The sequence below is a fragment of the Dendrobates tinctorius genome, unplaced genomic scaffold (assembly GCF_039654945.1).
Source record: "Dendrobates tinctorius isolate UK_male_01 unplaced genomic scaffold, ASM3965494v1 ptg000003l, whole genome shotgun sequence".
NCBI classification, from domain to species: domain Eukaryota; kingdom Metazoa; phylum Chordata; class Amphibia; order Anura; family Dendrobatidae; genus Dendrobates; species Dendrobates tinctorius.
The window spans coordinates 36,563,739-36,585,183 of record NW_027361671.1 but is presented as its reverse complement, the minus strand read 5'-3'; the positions used below and the strand labels follow the sequence as shown (position 1 = coordinate 36,585,183).

The window sequence follows — 21,445 nt, the reverse complement described above, 5'->3', positions numbered from 1 at the left end:
GGGAATCAGTCACCGGGATTTTGCTACCTCATCTGACAGCAGCATAATGTAGGGGCAGAGACACCGATTCCAGTGATGTGTCACTTCCTGGGCTGCTTGCTGTCATTTTGATAAAATCCCTAAGTTCTCTGCTGCAGATCTAGCAGTTCTTTAAATGCTGAGCTCTTTAAAACCCCGCCCACAACACTGATTGGCAGCGTTTTATGTAAATTGTGCATGGGCAGAAAGCTGGCACAGTGATGAGGACGGGGATATACAGGTTTAGTAGTCCTCTAGTGGTAAAAATCACAGTTTTATCAGCAGGAGATTATCCAAACTACACTAAGCAGCCCAGTAAGTGACACGTCGCTGGAAATAGGGTCTCTTTCCCTACGTTATATGCTGCTTTCAGTTTAGGAAGAAAAAACCTTTGGACAGATTCTCCTTAAGTCTACTTTAACATAAAATATTATTAAATATAATGGTAGGCAAGAATTAATCACAATCTTACCCCAAAATCTTGGCACAGTCGTCATAATACTTCATAGAGTTCTTCACAAAGCTGAATCCATTTACATCACAGACGTAAGACTGACCATTTGCACGAAGCAAATCAAAGCCGCATACAGTTTGCTGTCAAGAGTCAATAAAGAGAAGGGACATTTAATAATCTTTTTGCTGCGTTCACGTGGACTTTTGAGCATTTTTGCCGCTGCTGTGCACTGATCTCGCCGTGTCGTGTGTATTAAAGGTAGTTTTCAAATCATTTCAGGAAGAAAAGACAGAAATGGCGTAAAGTAGTGTTTTCAGAAAAAGGGGCCCTTATAACAATTAAAAGGGACTTTTAAGGCTGTGTGCACACGATGCAGATTTGCAGCGGATCCGCAGCGGATTTTACCGCGCAGAAACGTTGCATTTCTGCATTGTGATGTACAGTAGCCTTAAAATCAATGGAAAAAAAAAACCGCTGTGCAGACGCTGCGGATTTTTCCGCACAGTTTTCCTGTGGTACAAAATCCGCAGCATGTTACTTCTTTTGTGCGGTTTTCCATCTCCCCTGTCACCAAATCCGCAGGTGGAAAACCGCAGTAGAAAACCGCAATAGAACCGCAGGAAAAATGGAAGAAATCCGCAGGAAAAATGCAGGTCATTTGACCTGAGGATTTCTTCCATTCTGCGCGGAAATATCCGCAGGGCCAAAAAGTCCGTCTGCACTCGGCCTAACTCTCACCTCCTAGACTGGTTCCACACTTCAGTAGTCAGCATTGCATTTCCCTGCGGTCTCCTGAGATCAGCATCCAGGTGGGCTGGATCAATGGCCACGGATCGGCAGCAGCGTTCATATTTTGTCCCAGCCGAGCCTAAAGAAGTGCAGTTGGCCTAGCTAAATGCCAAGGAACGAAGCGCTGACTACAGGAGAGCGGTGCTGGCCCAGGAGGCGAATGTCAACTAGGGGATGTCTTGTAGTGGACAATTCCTTTAAAGTACCCCTCTGCTGCTGGCTGCTACTTCGCCTTCTGATACAAGACAGAGGCGTTTATTCCAAAATGTTATAACATATAAACAAAATTCTCCAGAAGTAAAGTAGACGTGTGACTGCATTCCGTGTGGACAGCGCCCGTCATTTTCATCTGCTCCGCACAACAAAGCTTGGCGGTAATTTCTATTGATGATCTCCTGATAGGCCGTCAATATAATTGTTGGTTGTCAGTACAAAGGGCTGACACATGACTTATTCCGTCCAAAGACCACACTAAGGACCAGGGGGCGCTCATTACTGGTGGAAGAAAGGCGATTCCGGCAGCTAACTAGGAAAGGGTTCTTTACGGTTAGAACAGTCAGGCTGTGGAATGCCGACCACAAGAGGTAGTAATGGCGGATACTATAACAGCTTTTAAAAAAGAGCTGGATGATTTCCTCACTACACATAACATTGTGGGTCAATTTAGTGACAAAATGTATAATTGATGGACTGTGATCTTTTCTTAACCTATGTAACCCCTGGGACCCCGCCAGTCCGTCACGTCGTTGTAATAACTGCTTTCACGACATATAATGACATCCACTTGTTGCAGATCTGAGTAACAAGTGAAAAGGGTTTTCTCAATCCCATCTCCATGTCATGCTCATTACGTAGCAGGAATGCTGCTCTCATTGTCCTCTCTACCGGCAATGCAAACATCAGCAGACGCGGAAGAGTGGAGGGTGCAGCAGACCCATGCGCTGTGACACTGACACTCGCTCAGCACAATGTGATATCCCGCCCAGCAGATAAGACATTCTGCCCGCTGTCTCATTTCCACACAACGGCCAATCACCTTGAATGCCAGGCACACTTTCCAGGCTATTAGTTTCTCTCGGGCGTTTAAAATAACAGGATATCGAACTTCTTTGCCTTCACTGTCCCTTTCCACTTTGCCATCCAATGCGGGAGACTTCCGAGCTTCAGCGTGGGCATAGTCTGGGCCCACAGTATAAACCTGCATCAGAAGAAAAGCAAACGGTGAGTGCCAGTCACAGCCTGGACCGGCAGAAGAATGGCCCCTCCGCTGCCCTCCTCACAGGGAAATGCAGAGCGCCATCGCCTAGCCAGCACGAGAAGCCGAGCCACCATTCTGAGGGAGAGAATGACTGCGATTGGTCATTACAGACAAGCTGGTGAAGTCTCAGTTTCATCCAGGACAAAGCAATGTTCACACCATATATTAAGGCCGGCTTGACATTTACACCGGGAAAAGCTCCTAACATATATATGGAGGCTCAAACCTAAGTCTAACAGAAACATAGCATCTTTCAATAAAAGACTTCCATGTTTAGAAAATTAATAAAAAAAAAAAAAAAAAAAATTATATATATATATATATATATATATATATATATATATATATATATATATATATATATATATATATATATATATACACATACACACACATACATAAACACATGCACAGGTGCTTCTCACAAAATTAGAATATCATCAAAACGTTTATTTATTTCAGTTCTTCAATACAAAAAGTGAATCTGATATGTAGGGTCATTACAAACAAGAGTGATGTATTACAAGTGTTTATTTCTGTTGATGTTGATGTCCACACTGACAAAAGTACCAATACCTGGTTTAAAAACAACAGCATCACTGTGCTTGATTGGGCAGCAAACTCACCTGACCACAACCCCATAGAGAATCTATGGGGTAATGTCAAGATGAAGATGAGAGACACCAGACCCAACAATACAGACAAGCCGAAGGCTGCTATCAAAGCAACCTGGGCCTCCATAACAGCTCAGCAGTGCCACAGGCTGATCACCTCCATGCCACGCCGCACTGATGCAGTAACTGATGTGAAAGGAGCCCTGACCAAGTATTCAGTGCATTTACTGAACATACATTTCAGTATGCCAACATTTCAGATTTTAAAATCATTTTTCAAGCTGGTGTTATAAATTATTCTAATTTACTAAGATAATGACTTTTGGGTTTTCATTGGCAGTAAGCCATAATCATCAACATTAACAGAAATAAACATGTGAAATAGATCACTCTGTTTGTAATGACTCTATATAATATATTACATCTAGTTTGGAGCACGGTAAACTCCTTTTATGCCACTAATATATGGCATGGTATTGAAGTACTGAAATAAATTAACTTTTTGATGATGTTCTAATTTTGTGTGAAGCACCTGTAAAGTAAAATACCGTATATACTCGAATATAAGTCGAGTTTTTCAGCCCCCTTTTTGGGCTGAAAAAGACCCCCCCTCGACTTATACTCGGGTCACAGTTCAAACTTACCTGGTCCCCGTCGTCTCCGTGTTCCCCGGTATGTGTCTGCGGTCCCCTGCAGCCTGTCAGTGTCCCGGCGGCGGTGGCGGCGGCACAAGTCGCTGTGCGCCGCTCTCTCCCAGCGCGCCGCTCTCTCCCGTCCTCCGGCAGTGACGTGCAGAGGGCGCGTGCTATCCACGTCATCGCGATGACTGCCTGAGTCACTGAAGAGCCGGTAACGCTCAGGAGCAGCTGTCAGCAACAGAGGTGAGTATATAGTGGGTTTTTTTTGTTTTTGTTTTTTTTTAAATTCCAGCAGGGGCAGCAGCAACATGATAGGATTACCGGTACCGGTAATCCCATCACTTGGCCAATAAATCATGCACTGTGCAGCATTTATGGGGCATACCTGTTGTGCAGCATTACGGTATTTGGGCCACCATTACTCACTGTGCAGCATTTATGGGGGCAAACCTGTTGTGCAGCATTATGGTATTTGGGCCACCATTACTCACCAGTATCTTCGGCAATTCCCACCCTAGACTTATACTCGAGTCAATAAGTTTTCCTAGGTTTTTGAGGCAAAATTAGGGGGGTCGACTTATACTCGGATCGACTTATACTCGAGTATATACGGTAATATTATATATACATACTTACATACATACATACACACACACTGAATGTAGTATGGGTTCGCACAGTAGATTATGATTTTCTAATTATCCTGCATGACCCAGTAAAATAATGGATCGGTTAAAAGAAAAATATGCGTGTGTGTATTTATATAAGTTACAGGGCCGTGCAGTATAATAAAAAAAAAAAAAAAAAAAGCATAATCTACTGTGCGAACCCACACTATATACAGTATACAAACACATGCTGGCCAGATGGAAGCCAAAACGTCATTTTTTGCGTCCGTCTGCCAATAGGGCCCTATGGACATGTTACATGTTGGGAGCGTTGCCTGCACTCACTAAACGTAAGGAAATATGTGGGGTGAATGCAGCCCAGGAGAGTAATACAATACCTTGACATCAGTGCCATCCGTGGGCATAAACTCCTCATAAATATAAGCACCGGTCTTCCTCACGCTGCTTTCAGGTGAATATACGCTGCTGCGACTGCCAATCTAAGAAACAGAAGTACCACAGTAATGGGGTCAGTACAGAGGGGGGAAAGAGTGGGGATCTGTAATAACACGCTGTGTTTAACCTCCACTAGATTCATACAGACCCCCAACCTCTGACGCTGTAAGCCAAGTGTTACCAAGTCAGACAAGCTGGCTGTGACGCTAGTCACAACCCACGGGTAGGAGGTGAATCAGCGCAGTCAGACATTCCAGGGTGAATACCAAAAGGTCACGTAGTAAACAAAGGGAAAATACAAAACCGCAAGCGAGGTCACATGCCAGGGTCAGAATGCCAAACAATTAGCGGATAAGCAAAGGGGCAATAACAAACGGGTAGTCTGAACACAGTGCAAAGGTCAGCAGCCGAAGATCAGAACTTACAGCACAGGGTACAGGTGAACCCACCAGAGATCACCAACTTAGAACAAGCTTCTGACTGGCAATGATCTGGGCCAGACAGCTCACCTAAATAATAGGGCAATTACAAAGAACATGGAGCACCTGTGGAAATCTCTGCAGCTTTCAATTAGATAGGTCAGCCGAGCTGCCAATCAAAGCACCGACAGCCCAGCACAGGATAGGATGCCAGAGCTGTCCATCACAGAGTCCCAGACACTCTGAGCAGAGGAATCGTCACACTGGCATTATGGTACAAAAAAAATAAGGAGGGTAATGTCACCTTTCGGAAAAGCCTTTGGCTCCCACCCCCGGCAGATGTTGGGTAATAGATGTAAACATTATGATCCTCCGCGCTGACCGGCTTCTCTACGAAAGGTTTCTGGAAGATCTCCCCATTCACCTCCACATGATCTTCACCTTCTATTAAATTACATTCTGAAAAAAAATAACAAAACAAAAAAGCAAAGAAGGTTTCAGATTGTAATCCAAAGCCAATAATCTAAAGGTCAACGGCGTTTGCCAGCCTTATACATGATGACTTCATCACCATCTGCTACTGTCTCAGGATTGATGGTGACGACTTATGGACCTGCGTTATGTGCATATGACCAGCTGACGCTTCACTGCACCTGCTGAGAATGCTGCGTGTTCAGTGCGCTCATCAGCCTGACCACGAAATCGCCGCATCGTGCAGTCACTCATGGAACAGGTTAAGAAAACACTCATTCAATAATAGGCCAAAGCCAAGGTCTTCTAATACACTTTAGGGGGTGTGAGAAACCAAAAGACTGATCAGGGCCAAAGGGAGTTTGTCACCCCAAAATGCCTATTCAAACTAAGCCCATAATCACATGGGAGACTTGGCACCTATAAGACCCACACCTTCCACCTTCATTGTGTACAAAAAGGATTTGGTTTGAAATATGAAATTAAGGTGGTCCATGAACCCCTGCCATGGCCATGAGATTCGGGGCAGCGTTCTGCCCCCTTAACCAACCTGGACCATCACCTTCCTTTGTGTTAATCATCTTCATCCGATAACCATCACAGAGGAAGACGGTGGTTCATGTCAGATGGGGGGAGGAATGGTGCACCAAGACCACCAATATGCATGCAGAGATAATAGGAGATGCATCTAAATTATATAGACATGGGGGAGCTTGGTATATATATATATATATATATCAACAAAGGTTTGGTTTTTATAGAGCGACCCCACATATGACTACTGGCTTAGGTTAATAAGTGATTTTGAGGGGGGACAGACTACCGGTAAAGTTTTATCATAATACTGGGTCCTCATAATGGCACTATAGGGCTATGTTCACACATTGCATTTTTGCTGCTTTTTACAGTACTAGCAAAGTCTATAAGATTTCAGAAATCTCATGCATAAACGTTGCTTTTTTTCCTGACCCATTTGACAAACTGCTGTGTATTTGCAAACTGCAGCATGCCGCTTTTTTCAGCGTACTTGTAGCATTTTTTTTCACATGTAGGAAACAATGGATAAGTGCAAAACGCAGCAAAAACGCAGCTAACAGGCTTTGCTGCATTTTTGGGACAGAAATCTAAGGAGCTTTTTTGGGAGGGGAGTGTGGGGGGGCACTAAACTTTACCAACATGCACAAGAAACAAAAAAACGCAGCAAATAAACACTGCAGCTTCTTTCCTGCCAGGAGAGCAAAACCCAGCAAAAGCGCAACATGTGAACGCAGCCTTATATGGACAACATATGACGGGGCAGGATTTCTTCCCCGGAAAAGACCATCAATCAATGACAGTAAGCAGATCGTGGGACTGTGGGGGAAGTAAAATCTAGAGTAACTGATGAAAATTAGCTAACTTTTCATTATACAGTCTATAGTCACCACCTGCTGAGGACCAGGGCACTCCTTCAGATGTGGGTCACCATTACAGGACCCTGCTCATTCCTTGTACTGTGCAATGTGGACAATAAGCCATCGCTCGGAGCGCGGGGATTCTGGCATCTACTGGAACAGGGCAGCACAATGATGTCAGCTTTTTTCTGGTCTTATCAGCCTCACTTGTGATCTTATGACCGGTATCAAGTGATGACAGATCCCTACTAAGGGATAAAATGACCTGAATGTCATATTGTGATGACTGCAATGGCCGACGCTACTAGGGAAGAATGTGAAGCAGCTGGCACCGTGCTCTTGTGATATGCTAGCAGGATGCCCTCCAGCTGGACACCTCAATGCCTGAACTATTCTATGGCTTCTTTAAAAGCAATGTGTCAGAACACAATGGCCTATTGTTTAAGTCACATTTCCATGTTCCCCCTCATTTTCCAAAACACGTTCTATATATTACAATAATATTCAGTATATCAGATACTTGGCAATTTTCACACTAGTTACTAGGACTCACGCCAAAGTCCCGGCACAGCCATACTCATGTGAGGGTCTATGAGGGTCAACAGTGAAGGACTGCAAATTGTGAGGGAACCAAGAAAATCCCCTAACAGAAGATAAGTCTGTATCCATTGGAAGATAGAGCTCTAAGGACCTATACTAGGACACTACCCTACTATAGGTTAGTCCTAACCTTTTTACCATTTTTATCCCCATCCTAGAAGTACAATGGCACCTCCCCAGTGACCCAGGCACGCTGGTGTGTTCTAACTGTTTTGCTAAGAAAACTAAAGCTGGAGTCACACATAGCAATCTCACTAGCGATATTGCTGCTGAGTCACAACTTTTGTGACGTAACAGTGATCTCACCAGCAAGATCGCTGTGTGTGACAGCGATCAGCGAGCGGCCCCCCTGCCGATATCGCTGAAAGAAACCTCTGGACATTTTTTTGGTCGCTGGTCTCCCACTGACCAGCACGCATCGCTGCGTGTGACAGGAGGGAGACCAGCGATCAGCTGTAAAAAATAGAATTAAAATAAAAAATATTGTTATTCTCACCTTCCGACGTCACGCGCAGCCTGCTCCTCTCTCCAAGCTCCGGTTCCAATGATCCTTTGCACGAATGACCGCGAGACTTCGCGCTGCCGCGAGACCGTGACGTCTCGTGGTCATTTTCGCAAAGGATTACTGGGACCAGAGCATGGAGAGAGGCCGGATGGCTGCGCAGGACATCAGAAGGTGAGAATAACAATATTTTTTATTTTAATTCTATTTTTTTTTACAGGGATGGCAAGCGATGCCGGGCGCTCGGCATCGCTGTGCTGATCGCTGGTGAAGCTGTCTGTGTGACAGCTCACCAGCGATCACATAGCGACTTACCAGCGATCCTGACACCTTCATATCGGTGTCGGTATCGCTGGTAAGTCGCTATGTGTGACTCCAGCTTTAGTCTGTCTGGATGTATCGTAAACCCTTATGCGTAAGGAAATTGTCTGATGTCAATGGAGATTGGCACTGAAATACAAAGGACTCAAGTCAGGCATCATTGCCTTACAAGAAGGGACTAAAGTAAAAAAACAATAACAAATAGCAATCTGTGTGTTTATACAACAACTAGTCGCAGGCTCTCTATGAAGAGATTGACTTTATGAAGTAATCCCCTTTTTATAGTCAACACTCATTCATTACCCAGCGTCCCTGCGGTGAAAGAATGCAGCGAAACATCAGGAACAGCAGGTAGCCACAAAGGCAACCTGTCGGCTGGAAACGTGCAGAATGTGGAGGTGGCAGCTAGAACGTGTCAGTGTCCAACAAGTTATAAAGCAATACACAAGGAAATTATATATACATCCTATATGCAATATAACATCCACATACGCATCTCGCACTGAACCCGGATCACATTCTGTATCACATTCTACATTAAAGGGAGTCTGACTGTCCAAACCAAGCACAGGAGCTTAACGGACCTGCGACAGCCACAAAGGTCAGAGCACCCTGCCAGCTTCTTATTTGCAGTCATCTCCGCTCTACTCTTTCTTGATAGTTGTGGCTTTAGAGTGAGAGGATGGGGGGGGGGATTGCTGAAATCAAGTAGATGGGTTTGAACAGTCACTTTGTGCTAACAGTCTTCCTACAGTTCTTATTGGAAAATGACCACACACTCCCTGTGCTCCTATAATGCACATATTACATGAAGGTTGCCCGAACGCTTTGATTTCAGCAGCCAGATTGGGCACGCCAGATGTCAACATTCCTCATGCTATATTGGTGGGGAAAATACAAACGCCAAGTGTCCAACATCAGCTTCTCGGTTCCCCCTTGTGTAAAGAAACGAGGGCACATGATTATGGTTGGCATTCGGACAAATAGCCGCCTACTGACCGCCATCTCGTATGAACAGCTCTATAAGGGCAAACGTGAACACTGCCCCATTGCATACCTGCCACCATTTCCTGTGCTCTCCCATCATTTTCCAAGGTTACATTTAGCTGTACATATTTTATCATCAAAAACCATTCCAATCACTCAAAATCTGGAATGGATAAAAGCAACACTCTTTCTGTATGTAAAGGAGTTGTCCGGTCTTGTGGTGAAAGCCTGCAGTCTGTCCAGGGACTGCGGACTTATGAATCCTTGCCACACAGTGTCAGGATTTTCCAGTGTTGCCAGCGAGAGCAGGCGGTCACATGACAAGTATGAAATTTGCATATATGCGTTTATGTGCCGACTAGATGTGCCCGGCCTAGCTCAATACAAGTGAATTGTTAGAGTCCAGGCACGTCTAGTCTAAATGTGTCCCGGAAGTATGCAAGTCGTTTACATATGGCTACGTAACCACCTGGTATCACCAGCAACTCTGGAAAACCATGACAGCGTCAGGAAAGGACTCAGAAGTTTGCAGTCATATAGAGCTACCAAAATACAGAGGAATGTTGTCTGTCCACCCCCCTCTTCTTTGATTCACAGCTCCAACCTTATATAGAGCCAGAAAAGGGTGGAGACAGAGGGAAACAAATAGGTGGGAAGGTCCACGCCAAGGGGGCACTGTACGCCTGTACTTAGTTCGTATGGTCATTCCCTTTAATGAGAGAGCTGAATATTTTTTCTTCTATAGAGCGGGGGATTGGATTCCTGCCCCACAAATACATGTCTTGGGGTAAATCACATTCCAATTTACCCTAAAAAGCCACGTTTCATGAAAAATGAAAAAACTACCACAGCTCTAAGCTAGCAGTAATGAATGTACTGGAGAGCAGATAAACAATTCTACCAGAAGGAAAAAAAAAAACATTCTATAAATGAAAACAGAATCCTAGAGCGTTACGTACCATCTGGTTTATTTGGATCACGATTAAGGACAGCATATCGTGGAAGCAAAATCCCCTCATCTTTAAGGATCCTGTACACTTCCCTCCTGTTAGCAAAACACACAGATGTAAAGTCAAGGTCAGTTTCCGATAAAAAGCTGAAGAACGACCTCAGACAAAATCTCTTGTTCTTCTCCTTGGCCTCGCTAATCGCACTATACCCATGACGTGAATTAGCGATGTGATTAACACAACAGCTCCTCAATATCATAAAAATGAGTAAATCCAGGTTCCCGGGAGTGTAAATTGTAATACGCCATCCGAGACTTATTATGGCTACAAGCACCGACCTCAAAGGCGGCAAGTACAGGCAGTCAGGGGACATCCTAAAGGCGGTCTCAGACCACCACTAGATCACCAAGACCTCTCCGGCACTGCTGACAGATAAGGAAAGAAAAAACAACTCACATTCCTAAGCAAAGAAAACGGCTTATCATTTGCCAGATTTCTAGAAACGTATCTCTGAGCAGTACGTGAGAGGTTGAAGCACCCTGGAGAACCTTTTTCGGTCGCCTGTCAACAATCATTTGACTAATGTGATCTTATGAGAAGATTTTGATTGGAACTCCTTATTACATTAAGTATCCACTCTCCGAAAAAAAAAAAAATCAATAGTCCATCCATGTGGCCCAATCCTCCTCAGCAGAAGAACATTAGAGGTTCCTCACCTGTCCTGTATGTGATACTGTAAATTCAGGTCATTGATCACAAACGGATTCCTCAGCTTTGCGTAGGCTACTGCTTTATCCAGCGGGAATCCTAGAGGGACAAAAAAAAAAAAAAAAAGTTTTGGCAAACATGGGTTACACACACAGTAAGTAGGTATTCCAGCCAAACGGAGTTAGAGACCCTGCGGCTGCACGATTTGCGCCTGTTAGACAGCTGCAACATCTGCGGGCTGGCTGTTTGTTAGGGAATCCACACGTGCTCAGGCTGTCTAACAGCCACACAGGGACTCTATAATAAAAGAGCACGCCAAGATACTCGGATAACACTGGAGTGGGGTCACATAAGACGCTATCCAAGCACATTCACTCATCACTAATTAATGGTTTTCCCAAAGACTTTAATGGAAAGAAAAAACAAATTCAGTTGCAATCTGGTTGGAATGTTGGTAAAATTGATCATATAGCTAGGAAAAAGACGACTGCGTGCAAGGAGTCACGTAGGTATGAAGTCTGCCACGAGCCTCACAAGCGCAATCCGTGGTGGCATTTACCTGTGCTGCGCAGACCGGCTGTAAACTGCTGGACTTCCGATCTGACGTCATACATTACCTTTGGAGTGAAAGGAAATGAGGCAGTCACACGAAGGCCAGTTCTCCACACATTCACTCAGAATGACGTCTTCTTCAAATATAACCACGGTGATGTACTTGAATAGTGACAGACGCTCCAAGATTTCCTTCATAGGCTTTGACTTGGACTTTTTGGCCATTGCACAGATCCCCACCACAATTTGCCGTTCCGGTGGCTGCAAAAGAAATAATCAGCATATAGCCACTTATTGATTTTGTGTCTTAACAAGCCTCATCATGAAAAGCATATTATATAGCTCTGAATGGCGGCTTTATTCACTTTATGGGTACTACAGATTTGGATTAAAGCACAGATTTAGCTTTACTTACAATTACTGATGTACAACACAAGTGTGAATGAGGCTGAAGGTCAACATGTAATAATAATAATAATAAATTTTATTTCTATAGCGCCGACATATTCCGCAGCACTTTATATTTCATGTAAAGATTGTTTCATTAAAGAGGTTTCCCGGTTATGAAAAAAACATCCCCAGCTGCAGTTTAAAAATCGACGAATCCAAGTTTTCCTTTTGCCCCCTGCTCAGGTCCAGTAAGGAGGCACAGACGCTGCTCCCAGTGAAGGTTACTGTCCGCAGCGCTGACGTCACACATTGACAGTGAGCTAAGCAGCTATGCCAGGGCTGATGACATAAGCCACTGATTGGCTGCAGTGTTAGCGATGTGACATCAGCAGTACAGACAGTAACAGGGAGCAATGACTGAGACTCAGTCGGACCTGGGAAGGGTGAGTAAAGCACAAACTACAACAGGGGAACAGGGGTTTGTAGACACTATCCACAGTGAGGATTCGCCGGTTTCTAAGCCGGGAGCGGCGGTGAAGTATCCGTTATACATACACCCGGCCAGTGCCCGTCTAGTGGACGCAGCCTCACTCCATACACTTGTATTGAGTGGGGCCACTCACACTGGACACGGTGTGTCCTTGCTTAATACAAGTGTATGGAGCGAACCTGCGTTCACTAGACGGGCACTGGCCGGGTATATGTATAACGCATACATCACCACTGTTCCCGGCTCAGACAGAAACCAGCGGATCCCCGCAGCGCACGGAGCGTACACTGGGGGGACTCATAAGTCTACAGTCACACAGAGATCTGGACTGGTCACTCTGCATGTCCAGGTAGAGAAGATGTGCGATAATCACGAAACTGAAGAGATGCACTGGGCAGTGCAGAACACATCCATAATGCCCAATGGGATGTGATTGAAATTCCTAAGGCCAGGACTAGACAATGAATAAAAGCTAGGCGGAATGGTCCTTAGTAAAGCACCACTTCTCTTATTTATTTTTTTACCGCTGGAGTGGCGCTACTACTCTAAGCTCTCTGCACTTAGTCTGATGCTTACCAGCCAAAGTCTTACGCTATTTGTGCCTCTTTGGGTGGTCTTCTGCAGGGTGTGACCTGCTGGATCGCACTAATGTTCGCTGGGCAATTCGGAGGTCACTTTTTAACCCCTTTGTGACAGGGCCAAATGTTTGAAATCTGACCAGTGTCACTTTATGTGGTAATAACTCTGGAACACTTCAACATATCTCATTGATTTTGAGAATGTTTTTTCGTGACACATTGTACTTTAGGATAATGGTAAATTGATGTTGATATTTGTATAAATAAACGCAGAAAATATCAGAAATTTTACAAAAATAAAAAAATTAGCAATTTTCTAACTTTGAGTGATTATCTCTTCAATCCAGATAGTCATGCCACACAAAAACATTAATAAATAACATTTCCCTTATATATGCTTTACATCAGCACTATTTGTAAAATGTGGTTATATTTTGTTTGCTTTTTAGAAGGATTAAAAATGTAGCAATAATTTTTCATTTTTTCAAGGAAATTTCCAAAACATTTTTTTTAGGGACCCACTAAGTTTTAAAGCAACTTTCGGGGTCCATTATGCCATATATACTCGTGTATAAGCCGAGTTTTTCAGCACATTTTTTTTGTGCTGAAAACATCCCCTCGGCTTATACATGAGTCATTGTCCCAGATAGCCAGCGGGGGAGGGGCGGGTCACAGAGGCAGGAGCCGGCGGCTGTGGCTAAAGCCTGTGCTGCTGCTGTAATAGCACACCATGCCAGCTGCAGCCACCGGCTTCCAGCACACAAACATCATACTCTACATACTCCCATAGGCGTGGAGCGCATATTCATTACCTTAATGAGCGGGGCCACGTGACCACTCAGAACAGGAAGAGCTGCCGGTGCCGGCAGCCGGAACGAGATGCAGTGCCAGCACCCAGGATGAACAGGTAGGCGAGTAGGATGGATGTTTGTTTTTTTTTCAATAGGAAACATGCAGACAGGGACAGGGGAGGCATGCACACTAGGACAGGGACAGGGGAGGCATGCACACTAGGACAGGGACAGGGGAGGCATGCACACTAGGACAGGGACAGGGGAGGCATGCACACTAGGACAGGGACGGGGGAGGCATGCACACTAGGACAGGGACAGGGGAGGCATGCACACTAGGACAGGGACAGGGGAGGCATGCACACTAGGACAGGGGAGGCATGCACACTAGGACAGGGGAGGCATGCACACTAGGACAGGGGAGGCATGCACACTAGGACAGGGGAGGCATGCACACTAGGACAGGGGAGGCATGCACACTAGGACAGGGGAGGCATGCACACTAGGACAGGGGAGGCATGCACACTAGGACAGGGGAGGCATGCACACTAGGACAGGGGAGGCATGCACACTAGGACAGGGACGGGGGAGGCATGCACACTAGGACAGGGACAGGGGAGGCATGCATACAATAACAGGGTAAGGGGAGGCATGCATACAATAACAGGGACGGGGGAGGCATGCATACAATAACAGGGTAAGGGGAGGCATGCATACAATAACAGGGACGGGGGAGACATGTATACCGTGACAGCGGAGCCATGCATATCAGGATAGGGACAGGGGAAGCATGCATACCAGGAGAAGGGACGGAGAGGCACGCATACAAAGACAGGGACAGGGGAGACATGCATACTGGGACAGGGAAGCCATGCATACCAGGATAGGGACAGGGGAGGCATGCATACCAGGACAGGGACGGGGAGGCAAGCATAGAATGACAGGGAGGCATGCAGACAATGACAGGGACGGGACAGCCATGCATACAATGACAGGGATGAGGGGACAATGCATGCCCGGCTTATACTCGAGTCAATAAACTTATCCAGTTTTCCATGGCAAGAGTAGGTGCTTCGGCTTATACTCAGTATATACGGTATTTGAAACCCACTAGACTGGTAACTTAAAAACAGTACCCTTCAACATATTCAAAATTACTTTAAGGTAGTTTATTAACCCTTCAAGTGCTTTCAGGAATTAATACAAAGTGACATGATAGGAATGAAAAAAAAATACTTTTACCATCAAAATGTTGATAATTTTTCAACAGGCCACTATAGCTGGCAGACTTTAAGGCCATTATTTGGCCATGAATTGCCATGGCAAATATCAGGACCACACAATCAAGATCTCAGAGTGCCGATGGGGATGAAGAGGGAGCCTCCACACACTGTTAACCATCTAGATGCTGTAGTCATTACTGACAGCAGCATTTAAGGGTTTAAATAACTATAGTCGGTACTAACACAAATCGTGGCGGATGCAGCATGTTGTCAGCTACAGTGGACAGCTGACAGATACAGGATTATCAACCGTTGGCGGACGCTAGTATCGTATAACGCAGGTCAGTAAAAAGACGTATTAGTGGTTACTAAGGGGTTAGTCTATGAAGGCCTGAACTAGGCTCTCGACTTACATTGACAGCCAGACACCGCTATCTATGACTTCAGGCCAGTTAGAAGTTGAGGTCACAAGATGGCAGCACAGGCCCAGAGCAGCTCCAGGAAGAGCTGCAGATGATGGCTGGCGACTATAATACTGGGATCAGGGACTGTACATTAGTAGCACCATTTCAGCACGGAATAAAAAAAACAAAAAAGCACTGGAGTGGTGCTTTAGGTTGTATAGCACAAGAGGCACTATAGAAACTTTTTTGCCATGTGTCAATTGGCATAGGACATCAAGAATATTATTTTAGAACAGAAATCTAGCTGTACAGCATTATGGTGGAACTTTAACCCCTTCATGGCCCAGCCTATTTTGACCTTAATGACCTGGCCATTTTTTACAATTCTGACTAGTGTCCCTTTATGAGGTAATAACTTAGGAATGCTTCAACGGATTCTAGCGATTCTGAGACTGTTTTTTGTGACATATTGGGCTTCATGTCAGTGGTAAATTTAGGGCAATAATTTTTGCGTTGGTGAACAAAATCGGAAATTTGCCGAAAATTTCGCAATTTTCAAATTTTTATTCTGTTAAACCAGTTATTTGACACAAAATAGTTAATAAATAACATTTTCCACATGTCTACTTTACATCAGCACAATTTTGGGAACAAAATTTTTTTTTTGTTAGAAAGTTATAAGGGTTAAAAGTTGAACAGCAATTTCTCATTTTTACAACAAAATTTACAAAACCAACTTTTTTAGGGACCACCTCACATTTGAAGTCAGTTTTAGGGGTCTATATGGCTGAAAATAACCAAAAGTGACACCATTCTAAAAACTGCACCCCTCAAGCTGATCAAAACCACATTCAAGAAGTTTATTAACCCTTCAGGTGTTTCACAGCAGCAGAAGCAACATGGAAGGAAAAAAATTAACCTTTAACTTTTCAGTCACAAAAATGATCTTTTAGCAACAATTTTTTTATTTTCTCAAGGTTAAAAGGGGAACGTGGACCCCAAAAAGTTGTTGTCCAATTTGTACAGAGTACGCTGAAACCCCATATGTGGGGGGAACCACTGTTTGGGCGCACTGCAGGGCTCGGAAGGGAAGGAGCGCCAGTTGACTTTTTGATTGGAAAATAAGCTCCAATCGTTAGCGGACACCATGTCGTGTTTGGAGAGCCCCGGTGTGCCTAAACTTTTGCAGCTCCCCCACAAATGACCCCATTTTGGAAACTAGACCCCCCAAGGAACTTATCTAGATGCACAGTGAGCACCCCCATGTGCTTCACAAATTAATCCATAAAATGAAAAAGTACTTTTTTTCACAAAAATTTTCTTTTAGCCTCAATTTTTTCATTTTCACATGGGCAACAGGATAAAATGGATCCTAAAATTTGTTGGGCAATTTCTCCTGAGTACACCGATACCTCATATGTAGTTGTAAAACACTGTTTAGGCGCACGGCAGGGCTCGGAAGGGAAGGAGCACCATTTGACTTTTTGAATGGAAAATTAGCTCCAATCGTTAGCGGACACCATGTCGCGTATGGAGAGCCCCTGTGTGCCTAAACATTGGAGCTCCCCCACAAGTGACCCCATTTTGGAAACTAGACCCCCCCAAGGAACTTATCTAGATGTGTGGTGAGCACTCTGAACCCCCAAGTGCTTCACAGAAGTTTATAACGGTAGAGCCGTGAAAATAAAAAAAATGTTTTTTTCCTCAAAAAATGATGTTTTAGCCCACAATTTTTTATTTTCACAAGGGTAACTAGAGAAATTGGACCCCCAGAGTTGTTGTGCAATTTTTACTGAGTACGCTGATACCCCATATGTTGGGGTAAACCACTGTTTGGGCACACGTCGGGGCTCGGAAGGGAGTGAGCACTGTTTGACTTTTTGAGCGCAAAATTGGCTGGAATCAATGGTGGCGCCATGTCGCGTTTGGAGACTCCCTGATGTGCCTAAATAGTGGAAACCCCTCAATTCTAACTTAACCATAACCCCAACACACCCCTAACCACAACCCTAACCCCAACACACCCCTAACCGTAATCCCAAACCTAACCACAAGCCTAACCCTAATCCCAACCCTAACCCCAACACACCCCTAACCCTAATCTTAACCCTAATTCCAACCCTAACCCTAATTCCAACCCTAATTCCAACCCTAACCCTAATTCCAACCCTAACCCTAATTCAAACCCTAACCCTAATTCCAAACCCAACCCTAACCATATTTCCAACCCTTACCCTAAACCTAATTCCAACCCTAATCCTATTCCCAACCCTAACCCCATTTCCAACCCTAACCTTAACTCCAACCCTAACATTAATGGAAAAATAAAATTAAATATATTTTCTTTATTTCATTATTTTTCACTACCTATGGAGGTGATAAAGGAGGGGGTTATTTACTTTTTTTTTTTAATTTGATCACTGTGATTGGCTGTTGAAAGTGATAAACCCTATCAGAAGGATGGTAGCCACGGGGGGAAAAGCCACCCCCCACCACCCAGGGTGAAGTACAAGTCTTCCTGTACCTGCGGGTCGAGTGACCTTTCAGTGACCCCGGTCACCCGACCCGCAGGAACGCGATCTCCCCATGACGCCACATAGGCGTCAAAGGTCGGATTGGCACCCACTTACATGACGCCTACGTGGCGTCAAAGGTCGGGAAGGGGTTCAAAGCATTGGCGACCTGAAAGGTTTCTATTAAGAATGACAGAAGCAAATAGTGCAATAACGACCCTTCCTAAACACTCACACCCTGGCTACATATGAAGAAGCCTCAGACTATGACAGAGAAAAAGAGAACAAAACACGATACGTACAGAATCATACTCTTCATCGTCATCCTCTTCATCATCTTCAATGTTTGCAAAGAGATTGTCCACATTCTCAGCTTTGCTCTGATCCAAAGCCTCGTCAGATTCCTCACAGCCAACAAAGAACCTTGGGATGTCGCCCTCTGTAGCGCTAACAGACATATTTGTAACTTTCTGTAGGGATCTGCATGTGCCCGAGTACAGAGATAACTGATGGTGTAATTTGTCTAGCGCTGCTAACAATGGGAGGATAATTCAGCTTTCTAATCCAGCAGACCGTGCAATCACCATCTCTTCAGTTTCTGAATGTTATCACGTCTTCTCGTACAATCATCACAGGCTGCCGGTTTCCTGTTCAGGCCGCTGACTGTGCGCCATTCCTGAACAGAAAAGAAAGAAGAATTAAATGTGCACATAGATGGTCCCCTGGTCTACAGCAAAGGCTGGCATAGAAGTACGCCGATCGGCAAGCTAGATCTTCGCCTCCCACCGACCCATTTCAGGAAGGAACTTGCACTTTGAGGACAGTGGGCTTAGGTGGGACATTAATAGTTGAGCAGTCGCCATTGTTTAATTTAACATAAATAGGAATCTAGCCTTAAAGTGTATTTAATGGTGGTTTCCAAACGTCTATATGCAGAGAAATGCTGAGCTGGAGATAGTCTTTTCCACGGAACAAAGGAACCTTTATTGGGCATTTTAACAAAAGATTTCTTTATCCTGCCTGAAAGTGCACATTTAAGAGAATTTCTGAGCAGTTCCACATTGTAGAGTGCAGACAGAGATCATAAGCCTTCATACTGCATTATCCAGGCTCACGCCGTGTGTGCTTTATCTACAAACCAGAGTCAAAGAGGCTTCCCTAGCATTATAAAAAACTGACCCAAAAGGTTGAGAAATTGCTGGAAAAAAAAGAAAAACAATTACTTAGTTCTAAAAGCCCTTGCCGCTCCAGGGCAACTACTCCAGTGATCCCCGATGTTATCAGAACTACCGTATATAGGTACTCTTATTCATTCTGAGTGTTCTTCTCTTAAAGAATATCAACAATAAATACTTCATACATAAAGATGATAGACCTTTCATTAAACCATTGAATAATATGAATCAAAGTTTATTAATATCATTATTTATTACTAGCTGAAGAGCCCGGCGCTGCCTGGGCATAGTAACTAACTGTGGTTAGTTATAACAAATTATAATTATCCTCCATCCCATAGTCCAGTGCCCATATACCCATCATACATATCCTCCATCCCATAGTCCCGTGCCCATATACCCATCATACATATCCTCCATCCCATAGTCCCATGCCCATATACCCATCATACATATCCTCCATCCCATAGTCCCATGCCCATATACCCATCATACATATCCTCCATCCCATAGTCCCATGCCCATATACCCGTCATACATATCCTCCATCCCATAGTCCCGTGCCCATATACCCATCATACATATCCTCCATCCCATAGTCCCATGCCCATATACCCATCATACATATTCGCCATCCCATAGTCGAGTGCCCATATACCAGGGCTGTGGAGTCGGAGTCGGAGTCGGTGCTCATTTTGGTGGAGCCGGAGTTGGAGTCGGTATAAAATGGACCGACTCCTAAAATATATAATAAATTGGGTACAGTAATTCAATGCAGAATGTGCTGAATATTTTTTCATAGGAATTTGGGAAAGTTATGAAATGTCCTATAAATGGCTGTTCTATTCCTGATCTAAGGCTACATTCACACACAGCGTTTTTGCTGCGTTTTTTGAGGATACGTTTTGCAGTTGCAAAAGCAGATCAGCGTTTTAAAAAACCGCATCACCTGAAAGGTTTTTGAGCTCATAGATAATGTTTTCAATAGCAAAAGTAGATTAGAAATCTGCTCTAACTATATATCCATTTATACATATCTGTCTATCCATATCATATCTGTACCAAAAAGAATGAAAGCCGGGTAGCACACAGACTAACACTCCTTTTTTTTTTTTTTTAACACCAGTCAGGTACACCTCTTGGCTGCCCAAAAGGACGCCCAGGACAGGCATTGCTCGTCTTCAGTAACACATCAACATCAATTGAGAGTTGGAATAAATAGACTGCATTCATCACATCTTCTTAAGGTGCATGCTTTATTTTCAAGTGTAGGGGTGTGAAGTATGAGGTTCTGCAGCAGCTGAGGTGTGCAGTATGAAATTCTGCAGAACAGTATGAGATTCTGCCCCCCCCCCCCCCAGGTTTGATCCTGGCTACGCCCATAGTGTGAATGTAGCCTGAGGATCTAGGCTTTATCTTAGCCGAGATAAGTCATAATGTGTGTGCATGTGTGTATGCGTGTGTATATATATATATATATATATATATATATATATATATATATATATATATATATATATATATATATACATACACACACACACATATACACACACATACATATATATATATATATATATATACACATATACATACACACACACCTTCTCAATCAAGGCGATTTCTTTATTTTCATGACTATGAAAATTGTAGATTCACTCTGAAGGCATCAAAACTATGAATTAACACATATGGAATTATATAATTAACAAAAAAGTGTGAAACAACTGAAAATACTGTATGTCTTATATTCTAGGTTCTTCAAAAGTAGTCACCTTTTGCCATGATTTCTGCTTTGCACACTCTTGGCACTCTCTTGATGAGCTTCAAGAGGTAGTCACCAGAAATGGTTTTCACTTCACAGGTGTGCCCTGTCAGGTTTAATAAGTGGGATTTCTTGCCTTATAAGTGGGGTTGGGACCATCAGTCGTGTTGTGTAGAAGTCTGGTGGATACACAGGTGATAGTCCTACTGAATAGACTGTTAGAATTTGTATTATGGCAAGAAAAAAGCAGCTGAGTAAAGAAAAACGAGTGGCCATCATTACTTTAAGAAATGAAGGTTAGTCAGTCCGAAAAATTGGGAAAACTTTGAAAGTGTCCCCAAGTGCAGTGACAAAAACCCTCAAGCGCTACAAAGAAA

General features: G+C 44.0%; 1 protein-coding gene across 9 annotated transcripts in view; it reads right to left on the bottom strand.

Annotated features, from left to right (window-relative positions):
• The window catches only part of PPIP5K2 (diphosphoinositol pentakisphosphate kinase 2), a 184,478-nt gene that overhangs the window by 113,795 nt on the left and 49,238 nt on the right, over window positions 1-21,445 (bottom strand). For 8 of the 9 annotated variants that reach the window (XM_073546011.1, XM_073546083.1, XM_073546164.1 and 5 more), the window contains exons 2-9: window positions 18,431-18,804; window positions 11,805-12,000; window positions 11,196-11,286; window positions 10,489-10,574; window positions 5,559-5,713; window positions 4,778-4,879; window positions 2,298-2,459; window positions 491-612 (exon numbers count right to left, since the gene is read on the bottom strand). In XM_073546011.1, the coding sequence (XP_073402112.1) occupies window positions 491-612; window positions 2,298-2,459; window positions 4,778-4,879; window positions 5,559-5,713; window positions 10,489-10,574; window positions 11,196-11,286; window positions 11,805-12,000; window positions 18,431-18,586 (1,070 nt within the window). In that variant the 5' untranslated portion in view covers window positions 18,587-18,804. Of the gene's footprint in view, window positions 1-490; window positions 613-2,297; window positions 2,460-4,777; window positions 4,880-5,260; window positions 5,351-5,558; window positions 5,714-10,488; window positions 10,575-11,195; window positions 11,287-11,804; window positions 12,001-18,430; window positions 18,805-21,445 lie in introns of those variants that run through there. The other variant, XM_073546572.1, reaches the window with a different exon arrangement.